The 22,290-nt window shown below is 44.8% G+C and overlaps 2 protein-coding genes across 5 annotated transcripts in view; one reads left to right on the top strand and one right to left on the bottom strand.

The window, feature by feature from the left end:
• The window catches only part of OFD1 (OFD1 centriole and centriolar satellite protein), a 64,593-nt gene extending 58,278 nt beyond the window's left edge, over window positions 1-6,315 (bottom strand). For 3 of the 4 annotated variants that reach the window (XM_024755240.1, XM_024755242.1, XM_024755243.1), the window contains exons 1-3: window positions 5,925-6,074; window positions 5,673-5,771; window positions 1,295-1,495 (exon numbers count right to left, since the gene is read on the bottom strand). In XM_024755240.1, coding sequence (XP_024611008.1) covers window positions 1,295-1,495; window positions 5,673-5,765 — 294 coding nt within the window. In that variant the 5' untranslated portion in view covers window positions 5,766-5,771; window positions 5,925-6,074. Of the gene's footprint in view, window positions 1-1,294; window positions 1,496-5,672; window positions 5,772-5,924; window positions 6,075-6,105 lie in introns of those variants that run through there. The other variant, XM_024755241.1, reaches the window with a different exon arrangement.
• A 13-nt stretch (window positions 6,316-6,328) lies between these two features.
• On the top strand, window positions 6,329-19,358 carry TRAPPC2 (trafficking protein particle complex subunit 2). The gene is made up of 5 exons (XM_024755244.1): window positions 6,329-6,474; window positions 13,663-13,774; window positions 16,318-16,462; window positions 16,888-16,973; window positions 18,203-19,358. Exons 2-5 carry the CDS (start codon window positions 13,682-13,684, stop codon window positions 18,299-18,301), a joined length of 423 nt encoding a protein of 140 aa, XP_024611012.1. The 5' UTR covers window positions 6,329-6,474; window positions 13,663-13,681; the 3' UTR covers window positions 18,302-19,358.
• The last annotated feature ends 2,932 nt before the right edge of the window (window positions 19,359-22,290 follow it).

The following is a 22,290-nucleotide window of genomic DNA, read 5'->3' as shown; positions in this document are numbered from 1 at the left end:
CTGAATACCACACTTCTGGACAATTATGGCCAAGATAAAGAGTAAAAACATAGGGACAACCCCAAGACTCAACCCTAATGTCAACTATGGACTTCAGGTGATAATGATGTGCCAATGTAGGTTCACTGAACGTAAAAATGTACAGAGTAAAAAATGTTTGGCTTCCCTGGTGGCACAGTGGTTGAGAGTCCGCCTGCCGATGCAGGGGACACGGGTTCGTGCCCCGGTCCGGGAAGATCCCACATGCCGCGGAGCGGCTGGGCCCGTGAGCCACGGTCGCTGAGCCTGCGCGTCCAGAGCCTGTGCTCCGCAACGGGAGAGGCCACAACAGTGAGAGGCCTGTGTACCGCAAAAAAAAAAAAAAAAAAAAAAAAAAAAAATATTGAGAGCAGGGGAGGCCTGCACATGTGGGATTAGGGAGCAGATGGGCAATCTCCCTTTCTGTGCATTTTCGCTGTGAACCGAAACTGCTCTAAAAAATTACGTCTATTATCCTGTTACCGAAAAAAAAAAAAAAAAAAAAAAAAAAAAAATATTGAGAGCAGGGGAGGCCTGCACATGTGGGATTAGGGAGCAGATGGGCAATCTCCCTTTCTGTGCATTTTCGCTGTGAACCGAAACTGCTCTAAAAAATTACGTCTATTAAAAAAAATAGGGAAAGTTTGCTATATCTGCCTTTAAAATAACCAAGTGTGACTAGTATGTTCAGTGGTTGGTGGAAAGATAGTTACAATAATTAGGAAAGTGGTAAAAGGTGTTCTAATATTTAAGAACTCCACAGGTGTTCAAAAGTTACTTATCCCTCACTTCTCTTATGTCATCACAAAGACGACAAATATCTGAAGAGACTGTAGCATACTGAAGACGGCACACTGTAGATCCAGATTTACTGCCCTGCATTGCCACTTCCAAATCATGTGACCTTGAGCAAATCACCCCACCTCTCCAGACTCTGGATCCTCATCTGTAATACATGTACCACCTGCAGAGTGACCAGCAGTGCCAGCCTCACAACAGACATTCAACAAAAATGGCAGTTTTGTGTCCTCAGACTATATGGAGGGTCAGATCACTTCTAGCTCCAAAACATTACAATTTTATAAAGACAAATTAAGATACCAAGGAATTGGTAACAATGTCAGATTTCATACTCCTTGGTCACATTATAACAAATACATGATGTAATTTCAAAGATAAACAAGAAAGGGACCCAGCTAGCCAAGGAGCACCTAGCTATTATCTGAGGGAGAAGCTGTTAACAGAAAATTCAGAGACAGAAAAGCAAAGATGTTACCTTTTCTTTTGCCAAACCACTTTCGGGAAAGAAGACAGAAAGTGAACATTCATAGCCACATCTCTGTAAGTGATCTGCCACTAGAGAGTTGGAAGCTCCTATTAAGAGGGAGCTCCCTTCCACTGAGATGGACAGGGACTGCACTTCACCACTCAGTACAGGGTGCATCAGTTCGTGAATTAGCTGGTTTCGGAGTTGCGTCTAGATCAAATACAAAATGAAACAAGAGGGGAAAAAAATTTTCAGCAGGATTTTTTCCACTGGCAGGACACAGACTTGTCACATGAATTAGAATCCTTCCTTTAGTTTCCAGAATGGTTCTAAATCCATGGCCACAAGTTAGGAGCCTTCCCCTGGACACTCTGTCTTACCCTGTGAGACAAGCAGCCCAGTGGGTTCTAGAAAGAGTAGCTTGCTTTCACCAGCTTCCTAGTGAGCTGGTGGTGAGCTGGAACGTGGTGAGACTAACTTCACTTCCCTACGAGCCCAGTTCAGCAACTTTTCACTGGGGTACCAAATACAGGAGAAAACTCTGCTACTTCCTCACCTCTCTGCAAATTGTTGGAGGATACGAAAATAATACTGGGTTAAATATATTCAAGTATATTGATCAAAATAAAATTAGGTTCCCAAAAGGGAAATAGTATACACAAGAGAAAAATCAGTAAACCCAAAAAAGGCTTATTAAGATTCACTTTCACATGGACTACTTACAATTCTAGATGTTATGAAATATAATAATTTTCCCCTATTTTATAAATGAGGAATTTAGGCTCAAGGTGGCTAATTTTCTCAAAGTTATAATACCACTGCTATTATTCATTTTGGTTTTAAAAAAAAATCCCCTAATCAGACTGCTGGATATTTGTTCTAATTTATTTTACACATAATCTGAAACATACAATTGGGCAGAGCTTAAGAGTACACTGCCTAGATTCACGGGGTTCAGCAGTAAATAACATCTAAGGAATTGTTATTAATAGAATACAAACAAGAAACAAATGAAGTTCTCGTTACATCTCTTTTTTCTATCCTTTAGCTAAAGAGAATATATTAGTTCTATATATAGTTCTATATTAGTAGTACAGAACAGAACTTATATATGTATCTAAAATCCTATAGTACTGGGCATATACCCAGAGAAAACCATAATTCAAAAAAGACACATGCACCCCAATGTTCACTGCAGCGTTATTTACAATAGCCAGGTCATGGAAGCAACCTAATATGCCCATCAACAGATGAAAGGATAAAGAAGATGTGGCACATATATACAATGGAATATTACTCAGCCATAAAAAGGAACGAAACTGGGTCATCTGTAGAGACGTGGATGTATCTAGAGACTGTCATACAGAGTGAAGCGTCAGAAAGAGAAAAACAAATATCGTATATTAACGCATATATGTGGAACCTAGAAAAATGATACAGATGAACTGGTTTGCAGGGCAGAAATAGACACAGATGTAGAGAAAAAACATACGGACACCAAGGTGGGAAAGTGGCCAGGGGGTGGGGTGGTGGTGGGATGAACTGGGAGATTCGGATTGACAGGGATACACTCATATGTATAAAATAGATGACTAATAAGAACCTGCTGTATAAAAAACTAAGATTCAAAAATAAAAATAAAATCCTATAGTAAAAAACATTTACACTAAACAGAATATATATGCTTCGCCTCATCTGATACAGTTAACTGAAAAGAGAAAACTAAAGCCTCCTCCACCAGTAAACTTTAGTGGTTTAATTAAATTTGTAACATAGTAATGAAGAAATATACTTAGATTCATCTTAATTAACAAAAGGATTTAGGGTGTCTTGCAAACAAGTACTGAAATGGCTAAGAACTAAATGAGGGATTTAAGCAGGGTAAAAGGAAGAGTAGCAAACAGTGGAATGACATTACGGATGAATTTCCATCTTGACACGCCCAAAAAGCATGCCATCTAGCACTTGCTGGAAGGAATCCAAAAACTGGCCAGGGGGCTTTCCAGCAGCCAGTGCCAAGAGGGAAATCTATTCAGAATTAAAGCTTGCAACGTCCCTAAGACAGAAATAAGGACAGAGCCCTCACCCCAAATTGTGCCTATGAAAAATTCTCCCCAAAAAACCACAGGGGAGTTCGGGTTTGAGCATGACACCTGTTTTCCTTGCTTGGCCCTGCAATAAACCTTTCTCTGCTCAAAAAAAAAAAAAAAGAAAGAAAGAAAGAAAAAAAAAGAAAGAAGGCCAATTATTGTGGGGGAAGTAGGAGAGACAAGACTTAGGGACCCGGAACCCTCAGCACATCTCTCAGCAATTGACAGAGTAGACTCAAAATAAGGAAAAAGATTTTTCATAAACTTCGTTTACCAGATACCCATATGACTCTGTACTTAATCATAAATACAAATTGTTTCCAAACACCCGAAGAGAAAGTGAATTAGGCCACTGAAAACTTCAACTGTAAAAATTAGAACTCACTCAGGTCATTAAACTGAGAAAGTAAATTAGTTCAGACTGAGAAAGTAAAAATCTCCCCTGCCAAAATCCCCCCCTGCCATTGATCACGCTAGAATAACAAACGGAATGGCCAGCTGCAAACAAGAAACAGTATTTCTCCTTAGGATAGGCTGCAGCTGGAAAGTGAACAAGGCTAGCATAATCCTGATACCAAAGCCTAACAAGGATAGCTCCAAATGGATAATGATAGGTCATTATCAACTGGACTACAGACATGAAGTAAAACCCTACCAAACCAAACCCAAAGGACAGTAAGAGAACAAACACCATGCCCAGAGGCAAGAACCATTCCACCTAAGAAAGTGGACTAATGCGTGATGTACTACAACTAATTTCAGGTGGGTTAAGGAATTAACTGTTAAAAAAAACAGCCTTTTTAAAAACTTAGAAAAAGTGAATATTCACTGTCAGTGGAAAATGACTGAGAATAATCAGCACAAAAAAAGTAAACAATAGACTTGACCACATAAAAATGTAACTTCAGTATTTTTAGAGCCAAATTAAAATTGAAGACAGATAGTATTGTCACAAAAATGGAAAAAAAGATTAAGTTTCCATTAAAAGGACTCCTATCAATAAGAAAACACTAGCACCCTAGGGAAAAAAAAACGGGCAGGGGAACATGAAGCACCAATCCATGGAAAACATACAAATGGCCAGAAAATATATGCAACCTCACTGATAAAAGAAAGAATGTTAAAATAGAGTTTCTCAGCCTTAGATTGGTTTAAAACATGTCATGATCATACTACTGGAGAGAGACATGCATTCTCAAACTGCTGGTGGAATACAAACTGAAGGTGACCCTCGAACCACCGGGGGTTAGGAGCCCCCTCCATATCCCCAGTTTTGCATCAGCAGATTCAACCAACCACGGACAGTGTAGTACTGTACTAGGTATTTATTGAAAAAAGTCCACAAATAAGTGGACCTGAGCAGTTCAAACCCGTGTTGTTCAAGGGTCAGTTGTATTACAACCTTTCTAAAACAAGACGTGTACACCAAGAACCTTACAAATGTTCACACCCTTTGATTCATTAATACCACTTCATCTATCCTAGGCAAAAAGTGAGAGATGCAATTGAAGGAACGTGTAAACCTGGGTATAACCTAAATGTTCAATAACAGGGGAATGCTGCATAAATTACCCATATGTCCAAAGATCCAAAGATGAACCTGGTGCCAATGAAAATGAGGATTTCAAGACACATTTAAGGACACAGGAAAATGCTCACCACATAAAAGAGGATACACAAGTACACACAACATTATGCTAATTAGTACTTGTATTAGAGATGACTTCTCTTGTATGCTTTTCTATATTTCAGATGAGTCTGAAGTATTTTTCGGATGAGTCTGAAGTATTTTTAAGTTACAAAAACAATGGAGGAGACAAGAAAAAAAGTCCTTAATTTCCCATTTTAAGTGTAAAATGGTCTTTTGAAATGTATACAGTAATGAAAACACATTTCAGCTAATCCTACTCCTTGCTGTTAATTCATACATGAAAGTGTACTAAGAAATATTTACTGCTCAAGTATTTATACATTTCAATATATTTTAAAGAAGAAATTCCTCATTCCCCCAACTTTTCTACAGTAAGCAGTCCCTTAATGTTTTCTATATGGTGACAATATCCCCTGTTCAAATATGAGTATTACAAAACCACTTACTAACCCACTTACTAGCCTTACTAAAATGTGTTTGTTTTACGATTTAACAGTTACACAGGAACAGAGCAGTGTAATTCACCAATACAATCTGTGTATCATGCTATTTTTAAAACCCAAGACATGGATGTCTTTACATGTGGACTACCTGTTACAGGTTACCCTTGTAAAATTTATGTAAGAGATATGCCTAAAAGTGATACCTTCAGTGAGTCCAGTATACCCCGATCCTTAAACGTCTGGTACAGCTTTTTGCGCAGTTCATCTTGACTCAACACGTCAGATTTGGGGAGCATGGTGGACTAGAAGATAAAACGGTTAACGGGTTAACTGGCGGGCAGAAGGGACGTGAATTTCTGAAGACGGATCGGTGGCCTCCAAGGAAGCCAAAGGCGGTTTAAGGGAAACAAAGGATTCACTTCCGCCCGCCCCGAGGAGGGGGCAGATGTATCTACCTGAGGTATCAGGTATCAGCTTCCTCCCGAGTCCTCCCCACTGTGCCCGGAGTTGGACCCCGAAACCGGGGTGCAAGCCCAGGCCTAAGGGAATCCCTGGCCGGAGAGCCCTGCCGCTGTTCCAGAAAAACGGGAGGAACAAGCAGAACTCCGAACTAAGAACTCAAGCAGAGACACGCACTTCCTTCCTCCGCGGTTCTGACAGGTGGGCGTGGTTGTGGCCCACGCGGGACTCTCACTGGCGCCCGGAAGGCTGAAACCGGAGACAGAAGGCCAGAGAAGGCGCGGCACTAGCCGGAGTCCGAACCGCTCAGACCTGCGTCCACCCCTCCCCGAGGTCCTCCGAGCCCAGCGGCCCTAGTCTGGAGCATTACAGCGCAAGCCCGGAACTGCGCCGCCGCGCTGCGGCTGGAAGCTCCGCCCACTAACGCGAGAGCGCAACGGCAGAGTCTCGTGAGGGCTGCTCGAGGAGTCCCTACGGAAGCTGCGGAACGCGGGTCTCGGCCGCGGGAACTGACTGGGCGTTTCCGTTCCCGGCGTCTCGCCGCAGGTAGGGAATGGAGCGAGAGGGCGACTGGCGCTCCGGGACTCTGGGGGATGTCCCCGGCCCCACGGGATGCGAGTGTTGGCCCTGTCTCTCCCCTCTGCCCCGGGGCCGGCTGAGCTCTTCACAACCCACCGGGCCAGTCCACAGCGCGATTCAACCTGCAAACGTCCACCTGCTCGGGGGCTTTGCTTCTTGTACCTTTCACTGGGTCATTCAGCTCACCCCGGGTTTTTTAACCGCGGCATTATTGCCGTTTGGAGCCGGAAAATGCTCCGTTGTGGGGCTGCCCTGTGTACTGCAGGATGTTGAGCAAGCATCCCTGGTTTCTACCCAATAGATGCCAGTAGCACCTGCTCTCCCCTGCCCCCGGTTCTGAGAACCGTGAATGTCTCCGGACACTGCCATGTGTCCTCTGGGAGGCAAAGTTACCCGTGGTTGAAAACTAGTGAGCTAAACTTTGAGTACCCATCGTTGTACGTGCTGTGAAGATAGGTGAGCCGGGTCCCCCATATACTTAAATCTAATTAGAAAGGAAAGGAACCAGTCTCTCGAGAAGCAATAATGAAAACATTACAGCCAGAGAATTGACTAAGAGCTAAGATGCATTGTAGACCGGGTAAAGATTTTAGAAAAAGTGGTTGGAGATGGACATGAGTGGGCACATCTCTGAAAAGTTAATAAAAAAAATCAGGACCCTTTCAAGAGCAGTGAGGCATCTGGCCTGGCTCCAGAGTCCCATGCTGTGGGTATAAGGTATCTAGGCCCCATGAGGACAAAATTGGGCCAGTGATGGTTTTGTGAACAGCACTGATGAGTACAATGAATTTTCACCCCTGGCGGTGAAAGACTTAGAGAATTTAAGAGGCATCAAGAGTGACAGGGCTTCCATAAGAGGTAGAGAGCGTGTAGGTTGGTGTTGGGAAATACTTGGAGAAGGAGGAATTTGGGTGGGCTTTGAAAGACGGGTGAGGTTTACACATGGAATCAGGGAGAGTATTCCAGGCATGGAGAGAGAAATAAATCTGGAGTGGACACGATCAGTTGGGGAGAAAAAAAGTATACCAGTCCACTGTAGCCAAGGTAGAGCAATGAGGATGAGAAAAGCTCTACAGAGCAACATGGGACTACATTTTTGATACTGGTACTTGATCCCTGTAGATGAGAAACATTAAGGCTTTTGAGCAAATAGTGAGATGATGAAAAATGTCCTAAGACGATGTTAATATGTTGCAAGTACTGTTAAATAGAAACATCTGTGCCTGAAGACCCTCTTACCCCCAACCTTTGGCGCCCAAATTGAATAGATTTAGATTAAATGTCCAAAAGCCAGCATAACCTCACTTATGGTGAGGTAGAGGAATTGCTTTTAATATTAATAGGAAAAATACCCTATTAGAGAATTATCAACAGTATTCATCCTGCTTATTGCAGTGCCACACTAGGTTAGTCTTCCAGCTCCAGGTCTGTGGAACAAGTGAAGCCACTGCTGTTGGGAGCATAGGGAAGTTTTCCAGAAGTTTCTCTATAGAGGCTGTAAAGAGGTTTGCTGTAAAAATGGGTGGTTTTGGAACTGGCATCCATGAGTTGTCTCGGAGGGGCCTTCTAAGTTCATTGGGTTCATCCTCCCACTCTGGCACTACTAGTGGTCTTCCAGCCTCCCCTTATCACACTTCTAGTGATCGGGGTGGGGGGGTGGTGTGTCACTTCACAAGGCAGTCTGATAGTTCTTTAATTATTACAAAGTTCTCAATTACATTGACCCAAATGTCTTTCCATGTAACCTCAAAGGAGCAGCCTTAGGCTTGGCCTCTGGAACAGTTTGGAATAAGTCTGTCTAGTTCAGAGCTAGCAAATACTTGGCGCTCCCATAGGCACTGCCCTCTCCCAAACCCGTAGCAGATGCGGGTAACTGATCACAGCAGTCTTTCCCCAGGACCACCGTTAGTCTCAGAATCTTTCTCAGCACCAGTTCCTGGCCTTCACTGCTAGTTGATTAGAATGGGCTCATGGGAAAAAACCCATTTGCCATCCCTAGTCAAATCCCTTCCCATTAGACAGCATCGTATTTAAAGACTGCACCATAGCCCACTGCCCCCGCAAAAAACGTCTCCCCACCGCCCCCGGTTTAAACATCCTCAGTTCTTTCAGTAGCTTTTGTCTTGTTTCCAGAGCATTCCCTAGCCTAGATGCCTCCCTCCTCCCAGCACACACAGTTCAGAGTTAATGATTTTAAAATGTGATTCCCAGAACTGAGCATGTCCCCCAGAGATGGTATTATTAGTGATGAGGACATCATCATCTCTTAATGCAGCCTAGAATTGCATTCGCTTTTTCAGCCACTGTATCAGATTGCCACCTCCGATTTAGCTGGCAATAAATGAAAACCGGTTCTCATAGATGAGCTAGCTGCTCTTATACTAGGTTTCCCACATCCTATTGTCGTGCGGTTGATTTAAGCCCAAGTACAGGACTTTATTTCAAATCCTTTTAGATTCCATCCTGTTCATGTCACCTATTTCTCCTAGCTGTGGAGATCTTTGGAATCCTAACTTTAGCCTTCTAATAAATTAGGTGCCCTTAGCTTGTTATCTTTGGGTGTGGTAAACTGGCTTCATCTCAGTTACTGATGCAAACCTTGGGCTGGACTAGGTTAAGGTCAACCTCAAAGGCTCCCTAGAGACCCCATGCTGTCGACTGACGTGGAGCACTTTGACATTCCAGTCAGCCCTGCACCGTCCCTCCTTCAGCAGAGAACGAGCACTTCCCGGGCCCCGGCACTGCTGCGGCTCTGGGGGTACCACAGGCTGTCATCCAGGCTACAGGTCTCTTAGGTAGAGACTACAGGACTTCAGAAAGTGACTCACCGTCTCCGTAACCCACTCTTTTTGTCTAGGGATTCACATTAAATGACTTAGTTTGTCATAAAAGCCCCCAGCATGGTGTCTGACTGACGACAGGCATTTAATACCTATTTCTGTTGGTGTTTTAATCTCTTTGGAAGTACTCAGACCGGGAGGCAAGCCTCTTTGTTTCTCAGAGTTGGAATGACAGTTACTGGCTCTTTTCTGTTCCTGTGATTTCTCAAACGTCACTGACCAGTAGTTACACCGTCAGCTGTCAACCCAACTGTTTCTTTAACATATGTCTTGGGGTTCACAGCCTGCCTAACCTAACTGCTTCCACACTTGCCGTGTGAAAATCATTCTTTGAGAAAACCCAAGTTCAGCACACCTGTGTCCCGTGTTATTTATGTACCAGGTGCCTCAACTAATTGACCTTTCTCCCTTGCTTTTCCCTGTGGTAGCCTGAAAGCCTTCCACACATTTCAGCTTGTTTTGGGCTTTTGCCCTTCTGATGCTAGCCTCACAGGTTTCTAGTCCCATTTTTATGTTCATTACTAGTTAGTGCCCTCCTTCTTACATCCTGTACACGGTCTTTTCAGGGAAATCCAGAGCTCCTTGTGCATTTTAGTTACCTCTCTCAAAAGCAGCTCAAGACACTCTAGCCACCACAGACAGCTGTTTTCACCACAAATGGGAGTCCTGGCTCCCCTCCCTTCAGCCAACAAGTCCTGCCCTTATAAGGGAGGATTTCTTCATTGGTACTTTAACAACTATGGCAACTTCTCACAAACGTGCTGTTCATCAACCGAGACACAGCATTCATCAGTCAGGCCCCTGAGGCCCCGAGGGCCTCGACACTGGAACTTTCAGAAGCTTCTCGTCCTTGAGGAGAGTTAATCCCCACAACGCCTCTCTTTCCTGCATTCCCTCTCCTATATTCCAGCACCGTCCCTCGCGCCCCACACACACACTGCCCAAACGACGGCCCCCTCTCCTCACAGGTCCTTTCGGCAAGGGGGGCGGAAGGGCTGTTAGCTGTAGGGGATACTTGCTGGGAAAACCCAGCCTCAGCCGCTGTTCTCTTCCATACTCTCATCCCCCTACTGTTCCCAGGGGCTTCACCTCGATGCACCATGGCCCGCCCTCCCCCCGCTTGCCACAGGGCTCTGAAACCCGCGTCCCATGGAAAATAAACTCACTTTGTCCCCAGTCTCTATAGAATGCACCTTCTACCTTTATTGCTGACACTTACGGGAGTATTTCCTTTTTTCTTATACCTGCAGGTTTTTTCAGCTTTGACGTGTTAGTTTCCTACTGTGCCCATAACACATTACCACAGATTTACTGGCTTAAAACGACACAAGTTTACCATCTTACAGTTCTGTAGCATACACTTCCAACATGGGTCTCACTGGGCTGAAATCCCCTCTGGAGGCTCTCGGGAAGAATCTGTTTCTTGGGTTTCCCTGGTGGCGCAGTGGTTGAGAGTCTGCCTGCCGATGCAGGGGACGTGGGTTCGTGCCCCGGTCCGGGAGGATCCCACATGCCGCGGAGCGGCTGGGCCCGTGAGCCATGGCAGCTGAGCCTGCGCGTCCGGAGCCTGTGCTCCGCAACAGGAGACGCCACAACAGTGAGGCCCGCGTACCGCAAAAAAAAAAAAGAAAAAAAAAAGAATCTGTTTCTTTGTCCTTTCCAGCTTCTAGAGGCTGCCCGCATTCGTCAGCGCATGACGCCCTCCTCTATCTTCAAAGCCAGCAATGTTGTAGCTCCGCGGCGATCCTTCCACAGCCACGCTTCCCCCTGACTTTCCTCGGGGGCGGCCCTCTTCCACTTTTAAAGGCCCTTGTAATTACATTGGGCCCACCTGAGTAGCCCAGGATTCTCGCCCTATCTGAAGATCAGCTGATGAGCAGCCTTAGTTCCATCTGCAGCCTTAATGCCCTTTGCCATGTATTGAATACGTTAACATTCACAGGTTTCCGACATTAGAATGTGGACATCTTGGTGGGGCTCGGGGGAGCTATTCTGGCTACCACCACACGTTCAAAACTGACCTGTTCATTTCCATCCCTCTTCCCTCTCTTTCTTATTTCTGTTCTCAGTGAATAGGTTCATCATCTTGATATTCTGCTTGATCACCTCAGCCAGACATTTTGGAAACATGCTAGATTCTTCCCGCAGCTCCCCAGTTTAATCCATCGCCAAGCTCTGTGTGACTGCCTCCATAACCTCAAGCCCTTGGAGACACTTGAAGGGCCCCTATTTTAGGTGATGGAAAAATTGAGCAGGTGTAGATCATCTCCATCCTCGCCGAAAGTTCCCTTATCAGACAGCACGGAATTCTAGAGCGTGTCTCACCTCTGCTCACTACCTAGGCAGAGAAGCCCCAAGTATTAAATGACTGGACATTCCCTTCCTGAGACAAAACGGTTATGTTCTCCTGTGGCTTCCTTTTCTTCCACTACACCTTTCAGCTTTTCCTTGTCAGAATGGAATCGAGAGCTGCATACCTTCTTCAGCTGTGTGTGAAATCACACGATTGGCAGCTCTGGTTCTGCGTAGCTGAGCAGTTTGTGATCGACCGTTTATGCGGTATTTCCTGCAGTTGCCTTTCTGTTTATCCTCACACTGTTCTTAGGATGTGCTTGTCTCCCAGACCCAGGTCTCCGTATAGGGTTGAGTGGGTTTGGGGGAAGGCGGGGAGGAGGGTAATCTTCCTTATACATATATTGTCTCTTGCTGCTTCTAAATGTGTGTAGGGGGAGAAGCATCTTCCTTACAGTATTTTTTTTCCCCTGCTGCTGCTTAAATGTTTGTGCTGAAGAAAGTAAGCCCTTCCCTTGGCAAACTCCAGCTATGAAACGTATTCCGGCAAGAATGAATGATGTCATTGTTTACTTGGTTAAAATTTCAGGCTCCCATCCCTCTTCCCCTCACTTGTGCTGGAGAATTACTGCCAATTCTCCTAGTTTTGTAGAGTTTTTGTATCGTTCCTGCCCGTCTTTGTTGTCCAGTTTTACTGTTTGGGTCTTTTTCTCATCTTTCCCCTTTTTCTGTAAAGGGCCAGATGGTCTCTGTGGCGACCACCCCATGCTGCCATTGTAGGGCAAGAGCAGCCTTAGACGGTAGTAAGAGGACGGACCAGGCCAGATAGGGCCTGCAGGCCGTAGTGTGCCAACCGCTGCCCCAAATAACCTTTTAAATCTGACTCACTTCATCATGCCACAGGTCTCCTATCTTCCTTTTCTTCCAGTCACGGCCTTCCAATTCCAGAGTGAAAGGGGCCAGCTGTGCCGTGATTTCCTCTACAAAATGTTGTACTCATCAGGAAATACATTTCCGAAGTCTTCGGATGTCGTCTCATGGAAGTCCCAGTGAGGCTCGACGGGCCCTGGGTTCGGACACACCTTACTGTACGCTCCCAGTGAAGCAGATCCCCGCCCCATGAGGGGGCCTTCCTAGGCCCCACGTCTCCACGTGCCTGCGCTCATGTCGCTAGAGCTAGACGTGAACCTAGCTTGGTCTGATTCCAAAAATCTCGTATGAAAAATGCATACATAAATGCATCCGCCCATCTGTCCGTCCATCCATCCAGATTTCGATTGTGCTAAATGCCCCAGAATCACCGATTTCTCCCCCACCCCCCACTTTCTCTGTTTTATTCCTGTAGCAAACCTATTAATCCTCGTTCCAAGACCTCTTAATGACTCAGAATGTCTTCCTTTTGGATTATGACTTCTTCCATCTCTTCTAGAGTACAAAACTGTTTCTTCCTCTCTCATAAATGGTGTTTGAAGAGGCATATAACAGGATCTTTTATGTGCGGAGTTACATTCATAGCATAGACCTTTCAGGTAGGAATACAAGTACCACACAGTCTGTAGCTGACCGCTCTAGGAGCTCTCCTTTCTGTAAAGGACACGCGCTAGAGTGGTTCTTAGCTTCTTTGGAAGCATCCTTCCTGAAAATTTCTAAGTTATTTCCTCATCAGCACCCAGGTGTTAGTGCCAATGCTGACTGATCTAGTCCAAGTTTAAGCCAGCTTACCCTAAATGTTCCACACTTTCAGATCATGAGAATGTTGTTCTTAGGATTTCATATTAGAGGTCTTCCAGTTTCCCTATGAAAATGTAGCAGTGGATTCTCCAGGACATATCACAGATAAAGAATTTGTATCATCCAAAAGCCATGTATCTACGGTGGCATACTGGAAAGCATGCCGAGCTTAGGGGCCACCTCCTCTGCAATTCAGGTTTAAGTTAAAAAAAAAAAAATGGAGTTCGTCACTTCCTGGTTTTTGGTTTTCAGTATTGAGTACTAAAAATATGTGTTATTTCCATTTAACTAGGAGCTATATATTGAAGACAATGTCTGGAAGCTTCTACTTTGTCATTGTTGGTCACCACGATAATCCAGTTTTTGAAATGGAGTTTTTGCCAGCTGGAAAAGCAGAATCCAAAGTGCGTATGGAACCTTAAAAAATTCCATAACAACTGTCCTGTTGTTGTAACGATAATGGTGTGATGTGATTTTAGAACTGCAAGAGATCTGGACAGATGAGGTAACTACAAACCCAGCACAAATGAGGCTTGCTCTGCAGTCCCACAGGTTGATAGAAGCCAGCCAGGAGCATCCTCTGAATTGTTTGTTCGTGCTCTAATTCAGCACACACTTGGCATGCACTAGCAGATGCCCTGGGTCTCCTCTCCCTGGTCATCAGTTCCCTCTTTCACCTCCTGTGAAGGTGGCTCCTTGAGCACATAGAAACATAGCTCACCTGCAGTGGGAAATGCCAGGGAAGTCCCTTCTGTCCCCGTGAATCACCTTTTTCAGCAGGACATACGTGCTAGATCCACTACCCCGGGAGGGTTAAAAGAGACCCCGACTTACACGTCCTTCTACTGCCCCTGAGACGGCGGCCTTTTTCCGTGACCCCAACGTGGCACCCACTGGCCGCGTGGTGCCCTCGTGCTCTCCTCTCCCGTGACGCCACCCAACCTTCTTGCTGTCAAGAGTGGTTCCCGAAAAACAAGCTTCAGGAACATGTTGCCACTGAGAGTAAACAGAGCCATAGAGTCTTGGGATGAGCATAGCTGGTGCCTTCCATCTCCCTGTACAAGTGCACATTCCAAATAAATTGCCGACAGGTTATGCTATGTTTCTCCCAACCTCCAAAAATAGGCTTGAAAGTCCCTTAAGACAGGAACTGATTTTGAAATTAGTAGTGACTTGTAATGTCCAGTGCAAGACGCTTTTCAACTATTCAGATCTTGCCACTAAGATATGATAGAAATCCAAGGTATTATCCTAGCCCGTGTTGCTACATTATTTTCCCACATTCACATGAGCACATTGCTCGTTAAAACTTGGATGTGAGGCATCCCTGCAGCAGTAGTTGCTTTGTGTGGTATACGGCTACTGGCAGTTTCTCTCACTCCAGCGGCCTCGCGGTAGGCAAAACAGTGCGTGTAAAACTAGCATCACGTGACTTGATCTTTCTCCTGCTACCGCTTACCTTCGTAAACCATTTCTACAGTTTTCTTCTAATGTCTCAAGATTGATCATCAGTGTAAAGGAAGACACTACTGTGAGCCAGACAAAACACATCCATTTCCCTGAGGATTAAATTAGCTTTGTCACGGTGCCGTGAGTGAAGTATAAACATGCTTTACCTACGCGAGGGATTCCAGGGCAACATGGCCGCCCAGTCACGGGAACAGCCTCCTCAGCAAGGAAGTTATGTTCGTTTCCCAGGGCCGGTGTCACAGAGTACCAGAAACCGTGTGCCTTAGAACAGAAACGTCTTGTCTCACAGTTGGGGAGGCCTGAGTCTGAGATCAAGCTGTCAGCAGGGCCATGCCCGTCCAGAGGCGCTAGGGAAGGTCTGTTCCAGGCCTTTCTCCCAGCTTCTGGCAGTTCTCGGCTTGTGGCAGGAGAACTGCAGTCCTCACATGCCAGTCTCCCTAGGTGTGCGACTGTCTCCAGATTCCCCCCTTTTATAAATACATCAGTCATTGTATTAGGGACCCATTCAACCGTAGCATGACCTCATGGTAACTAATTACATCTGCAATGACCCTCTTTGCAAATACGGCCACATTCTAAGGTACCGAGGGTTAGGACTGCAACATAGGGATTGGGGGAGGGGGGACAAATTCAACCTGTAACAGAGGTGTTCTTTGAAAAATGCATTTTGAAAGTAAGAATTCCACAGGAGTGAGACTGCATTCCAGGTTATGAATTCCTTCTGCACATTTTGCTGGGACAGACCCTCCTTCTTCAGTTAGGCCTTTACAGTCCATGAAAAGGACACCCGCGGCTTCGACAGGACCACCTGGCACTGTCGGCACAAGGGACTGTACGCAGCTGGGGCTCAGCCTGGCCGCCTGCCACTCCCAGGTGCCCTGCCATGTGAGCTCCCTGTACCTCAAGATGGACTGTGCCAGGCTGTCTCCACTGCTCACCGGGTGTCACCGCACACGAAGCCCCGCCTCCTACCCCCAGCCCCACCCGAGGCCTGTACTCACCACCTGTTTAGCTCCAGCCTACCTTGTTTTTCTCCTGTCTTCCTCCTCTAAAAAGATGCGAGCTTCTTGAAAGCAGGATCTGAGCTGAGGGGAGGGGAGGAATGGGGAGGGGGAGAAAAACAAACAAAAAAGCAGGATCTACTTTTTTCTTTTAATGTAGTATATCCTTTTTTCACATGCTTAAATGGTTACAGAACTTGGTAACTTGCTTCTTGCAAAATTTTAAAAATATAGTTTCTTGGACACATTTCATTTACTAATTGGCTGTTTCTATTTATTGAGTTTTTGATACCAGATTAGAAAATAGAAAATAATGTGAAAGCACTGAAGACCTCTGTCTCATGACAGTAATCGAAGTAAAAGCAGAAAGCTTCCCCCCGCACCCCAGAAAGCTGTGTCTAGCGTTTGCAGAGTGAAGTCTGGCTGTCTTGGCGCTGTAAGGAAATGTTAATCTGGTGCTGCTCGCTGCCACCTAGGACGATCACCGCCATCTGAACCAGTTCATAGCTCACGCGGCTCTCGACCTCGTAGATGAGAACATGTGGCTGTCAAACAACATGTACTTGAAGACGGTGGACAAGTTCAACGAGTGGTTTGTTTCAGCATTCGTCACTGCGGGTCATATCCTTACCTGTTTAATAAAGAGCTCTAACAAAGGGTTGGGGTAACAGACTAGACCAACATGGGACCTAGATGCCAGGTTCTGAGTCTGTGGACTGCAAAATATTAGGTAAACATGGCCACTTACGGGGCTTTTATTTTTTTAGGGGGAAAAAACACCTTTTGTTTAACATAATTTTAAAACCAAGTCTCATATATAAAGTTAAGGTTTATCTGAACCATATCAATGGTGATTTTATTTTGTAGTTATTTTCTAACTTAAAAGGATTATGTTCTCTTCAAGATAAAACTAACCTAACTTTGAACCCAGTTTACGGATTCACCTTTTCCATCGCAAAATACACTGCATGTGACTCATTTGAAGAATATTGTGACTGATCGCTTTTCAGTTTTCATTTCTAAAGATTATACCTTAATTATTTCACATATGAGATTTATTATGCTGCATGACATCAGGCAAGAAGACGGGATAAAGAACTTCTTTACTGATGTCTATGATTTATACATAAAGGTATGATATGTTCTGTACCTTGTAAAATCTGGTTATAAAAGAGATTCCAACTTTGGCAGGACACTGGCCTGTTGAGGCAGCCCCCTTAGACCGCACAGCTCTCCTCTCAGCAGAGCTCTCCTTCCAGCAGGACCGTTCCGGCAGCTCCCTCACCAGGCAGGTCTCTACCACCAGCTTAACACGTATGCAGGACAACTCGTAGTTATTTTTAAATCAGTTTCATTCTCCCCCTTTTGGTGCATATAGTTGATTTTATGAGGGAACCCTAAAGCGAGAGACAGAAGCAGTCTGTATAAGGGAAGTTGCTTCATAATTTTAATGTAAAATGTTTTCCATCTACTTAACAAGTAAGTTACAGTGCAATGAATGTAGATCATAAACAGGAAGTGATTCATGTATTATCAAAGTCACTCAAGGAGAAAGGGGCCACACGCGTTTCTTGATACTCATTTGGAAAAAATGAAATAGTAATAAGATATGAGTGGTTAAACTGCAGTGCTGACAGTATATTCTTAATAATTTAAACATTCTCTAATTGGACAAGGTTTTTTGCATCTCAGCACAGTTAACAATCAATATTCCTAGTCAGAAGTAGCAAATAAGAATATTTAGCCATCTTATCAAGATGGACATCAAGTGATTAAGGTGTAAAAGTTGGTAACTCCTTTCCTCATTTGTGATTCCATCCAGTACTAATTTTCCCTCACACATATGATATACTCATTACATTATCTGAGAAACTGATCACTTACCTTGTGTTAAAGGAGAGTATTAAAAACCTGATTGTTAAAAACTACCGCACAAGAGTAACTTTTAAAAGCAGTGTGGTATAACTTTTCCTCCACTCTGAGCATATCAGATTTTTAGTGTGTTTTATATAGCCAAAGGGCCTACCGGATGAATCCACATCTTGATAATGAACGTTGAATCTAGTTGTATTTCACACACACGGTGGATCCCGGGAGTTGGTTTTGCTCACACAGGCAGCACTTACCATACGTGCCACCATGGGTTTTGCCACAGGTACTTCCCTTAAACACCAAGACAGAAATTTCCTTAAGGGGCTGTTAATATTTAACAGTGGAACATCTTCATTAAAACTTAAAAATGTGGTCTTCAGACTTTTGCTTTGAATGTCTTTAATGACTTAATTTAAAACTTTAAAAGATTTTCCTTTTAGAGACTTAATGATGTCAGCCTTTTCACCTTAATACTTTCTTCTCTTCTAGTTTGCAATGAATCCATTTTATGAACCCAATTCTCCTATTCGATCAAGTGCATTTGACAGAAAAGTTCAGTTTCTTGGGAAGAAACACCTTTTAAGCTGAATGCAAAAAATTCAGAAGTAAACAGTGTCACTACAATGGGGTGTACTCAGGAATGTGTACATTGTAAGTAACTTGATTAAACAGCATGGAAAAATTTTAGTTGTAGTCTCAATTTATCTAAACCTAATGAAATTGCTTTTATATTTAAAAATAGCATATTCAGTTTCTTATGATTATCAACAGATTGTTATTTGCTTGTGAACAGTGTTATTTATGAAGAGCTCTTCATCAGTAAGCTTGAAGTATTTTTATTTTAAAAATTGAGAATAAGCTTTTGACTTTCCTCATTCAGATAGCTTGATCTTGTTGTAACAATCCTGAACCGAATGTCATGGTCAAGATTTGGTAGAGGCAGATTTAAACCCAAAAGCTTCTGCAGTAGGGAATGAAGTTGATAGCACATACATGGGTTCATCTGTACATCTAGAGATGTTATGAAAAGGTATAGGTAGTATACACAGAAGTAGTATATGTACACTAAGAAGCCAAGAAGCCAGAGCAGACAGCTTTGCAGTGCCAAGTGCCACAGGTCTGCCCCTGTCGGAGACTGGGAACAGTGATCCTGCTGTAATCCTTGAATCCTGGATCCATGTTTGTCAAGTGGGAGGCTAGGACCAAAGTGACAGGTTATGTTCTTATGTTTCCTTTCCGTCAGACAGTAAACTAAAGATTAAGTGAACCCGTTGATAGCTGTACTAGTAAACAGTTGTAAAGCAGTTTTAGAATTGTAAACAAAGAAAAGCTTGCATCACATTTAACACTTGCGCTCTTGGCCATCTTGGCCACTTAGGCTGTATACCGGAGGGGGCAGGAGTGGCCTCTCTTTTGTACTGTAAGAGCGTGGGATCTTACAGTAAACCAGTAAATGTCCGTTGAAAAGCAAGTAATATAACCGCGTTATTTTCTGTGCTAATGGTGAGCACCTGAAGAATTTTGTTCCATTCTGAATAACCTGAGCAAGTAATTCAAAGTTTGGTCCTGTATCTTTGTGTGAAGTTGCTAGCATAATTTTTTACCATATTTATTTGATTTCCTAAATAAAGATGTTTGTCCAAGATTGTGGAAGTTTAATATCGATTTTTTTTATTCTTTTTTTTTTGGCCACCCTGCGCGGCTTGCAGGATCTTAGTTCCCTGACCAGGGATCAAACACGGGCCCGGGCAGTGAAAACGCCGAGCCCTAACCACTGGACCGCCAGGGGAGTCCCAATATTGAATTTTTAAAGTGCTACTCATCCCACCACTACTACTACCATTTTAGTCCTGTTTCCCCTAATGAAAGTCTGCATATTATCATATATTGCAACTCATTTTACAGGATTCAAATCGCCTCAAACTTAGGTGCCAGAGCAGAAAAGAGATACTCAGCTAGAAATCCAGGAGTGATGTCCGCCATGCTAATTGGAGAGACCCACACATGTACTTACTGTATACAGTTTGCTCTGCCCTCAATGAGCATGTAGTGCAGAGGGTGGCAATTGGTGCTTCAGCAGGAGGCTGTAGCATGGAGATGGTTTGGATCCCAGCTCAGCCACACAACAGCAGTGCCCTGCAAACAGCCTTGGCACCAGGCTTGTGATGGTGAGATGGGAACGAATAACACAGGCCCCATGGGAGTAGATCAGTGTAGTTAAGTGTCAGATTTCACGTATGACTGCCTCTGAAGGAGCATGAAGGCAGATTCAGTGATGAGCGTAGGAGTGGGTAGGACCTCAAAGGAGGGCCGTGCTGGGAAAGCCTGTGGGCACACGGATAGGACAGCTCAAAGGATGGAACCAGGGCTGGTACAAGGGGAAAAACAGGCGCTGACCATTAAAAAAGCAAAAGAAGGGCTTCCCTGGTGGCGCAGTGGTTGAGAGTCCGCCTGCCAATGCAGGGGACACGGGTTCGTGCCCCGGTCCGGGAAGATCCCACATGCCGCGGAGCAGCTGGGCCCGTGAGCCATGGCCACTGGGCCTGCGCGTCCGGAGCCTGTGCTCCGCAACGGGAGAGGTCCCAACAGTGGGAGGCCCGCGTACCGCAAAAAACAAAACAACAACAACAAAAAAACGGCAAAAGAGCCGGCAAAACTCGTATCTGGTAGTAGATGACCATCACTTAAAGCTCTGGAACACAAGACCAACTGGGGGACATCAGTAGCACCCAGGGCATCAGGCTCCACTGAGCACACGCAAGTCAGCATTAAACATGTAATCTACATTAGCACTCCCGAAGTGATCCAAATAGAATGCACAAATCGGGTTTGGTCCTCTTCCATTGCCTAGGATGCTTCGGTGGTGCCCACGTTCTCCACGTATGTAGAGACCTTTGGTCTCTCCTCCACCCTGCTACACCTGTGTCCTTTCACTTTATGGTCAGGACAGCACTTCCTGGTTGACAGTCCACGGTGGTAACTTCTCAGAATCCACTGACTACACAGATCCTCTTTTCTACCTAACGCTTCCTTGCCCCACAAGCCGCTGGCACTGTGGATGGAACTGGCGTCACAGGGTCATGCTATTGAAGTGAAAGCTTACACAAGGTTTTATAGAAATGTAAAACGCCAGGTTTTAACATGAGGACCATCTAGGATGTTTTAACTTCAACTAGGGAGTTTTCCCCAAGGGGAAGGTGACAAAAGCAGTAATTCACTGAGGAACGTGCACTTTTCCATCTTCCACGTGGCACATTGTAATTGCTACATCGACTAGCAAGTGTACATCTGTCCATCCTCCCAAGTTCAGTAGTTTGCCTTTTTCTTAACCCTGAACTCTGTCTCCAAGGCTTTACATGCGCAGACAGCACGAAAGCACCTGTCATCACGGCGGCAGCCGCCGGCCCCTAACACTGGGGCCCGGCCCTGAACGGGACAGCACGGCTCCGCAGTCCTTCCCTCCCGCCTGCTCCCTCGGGCTCCGCAGCTGCTCCGCCCCTCTTGCCGCCACCGCAGTCGCCTGCTTTGCTCCCCAGCTCTCACTTTTTCCCTAGTTCTCATCTTTGTGTAAGTAACACCAGCCAGGCAAAGCCCGTGTTACTTTCTTAAAAGACTCAGATTTTCAGCTACCTTCTGCTGCTGTCTGAAGAGCTCCTCCGTCAGGTGAACGAGTTGTCGTTGCTGTGAAGGAGGAAGCTAGTCAGTCAGGTCCTGTTCCTCCTCCTCTCGTCCCATTTCAGTACTGGGTTTGGTCAGCCTCTGTTCACTGGGTCCCTTTAAGTCACGCTGTGAAGCTCCATTACTCTCCCTTCCGTCAGCCTGTCTACACACACGAGGATTCGGTCCTTTGATCCTTTTTCGCTGCCCAGCTCTAGACCTCTGGAATGCCAACTAATCTAATCCCTGAATATTTAGCTGAAAAAGCGGTTATTGAAAAGATGCTTCAAAGTTTAGAAAAACCACTAAGGTACTAGTTAAATCTATACAAGTATCAAAATTATACATTTTGTAAATACCTACACACACACACACACAGACGTGTAATGGGCTGAATTGTGTCCCCCCCACCCCAAATTCATAATCAACAGACCTAGCCCCCAGTCCCTCAGAACGTAACTGTATTTGGAGACAGGCCCTTTAAGGAGTTAATGTGAGTTCAATTGAGCCCATTAGGGTGGTCCCTTAATCCAGTCTCACTGGTGTTAAGCAAGAATCCAACAATGACATCAGTAATTAGGTGATTACAAATTGTAGTGTGGGGGTGTGTGTGTGTGTGTGTGTGTGTGTGTGTGTGTGTGTGTGTGTGTGGAGTGTGTGTGTGTGTGTGTGTGTGGAGTGTGTGCAGAGGAAAGATCCCCTGCAAACCATGGAGAGAGGACTCAGGAAAAACTAAACCTATCAACACCTTGATCTTGGACCTCTAGCCTCCAGAACTATGAGAAAAGAAATCCCTATTGTTTAAACCACCGGGTATGCATGTTATGGCAGCAGTAGTGAACTAACACAATATGCTTCCCTTACGTACTAAAAATCTAGACGGATACCCAAGAAACTGACACACGGCTGCCTCCACGTGC

This window comes from Neophocaena asiaeorientalis, unplaced genomic scaffold (genome assembly GCF_003031525.2).
Source record: "Neophocaena asiaeorientalis asiaeorientalis breed wild unplaced genomic scaffold, Neophocaena_asiaeorientalis_V1.1 scaffold668, whole genome shotgun sequence".
Lineage (NCBI taxonomy): Eukaryota > Metazoa > Chordata > Mammalia > Artiodactyla > Phocoenidae > Neophocaena > Neophocaena asiaeorientalis.
This window is presented reverse-complemented; position numbering and strand designations above follow the sequence as displayed.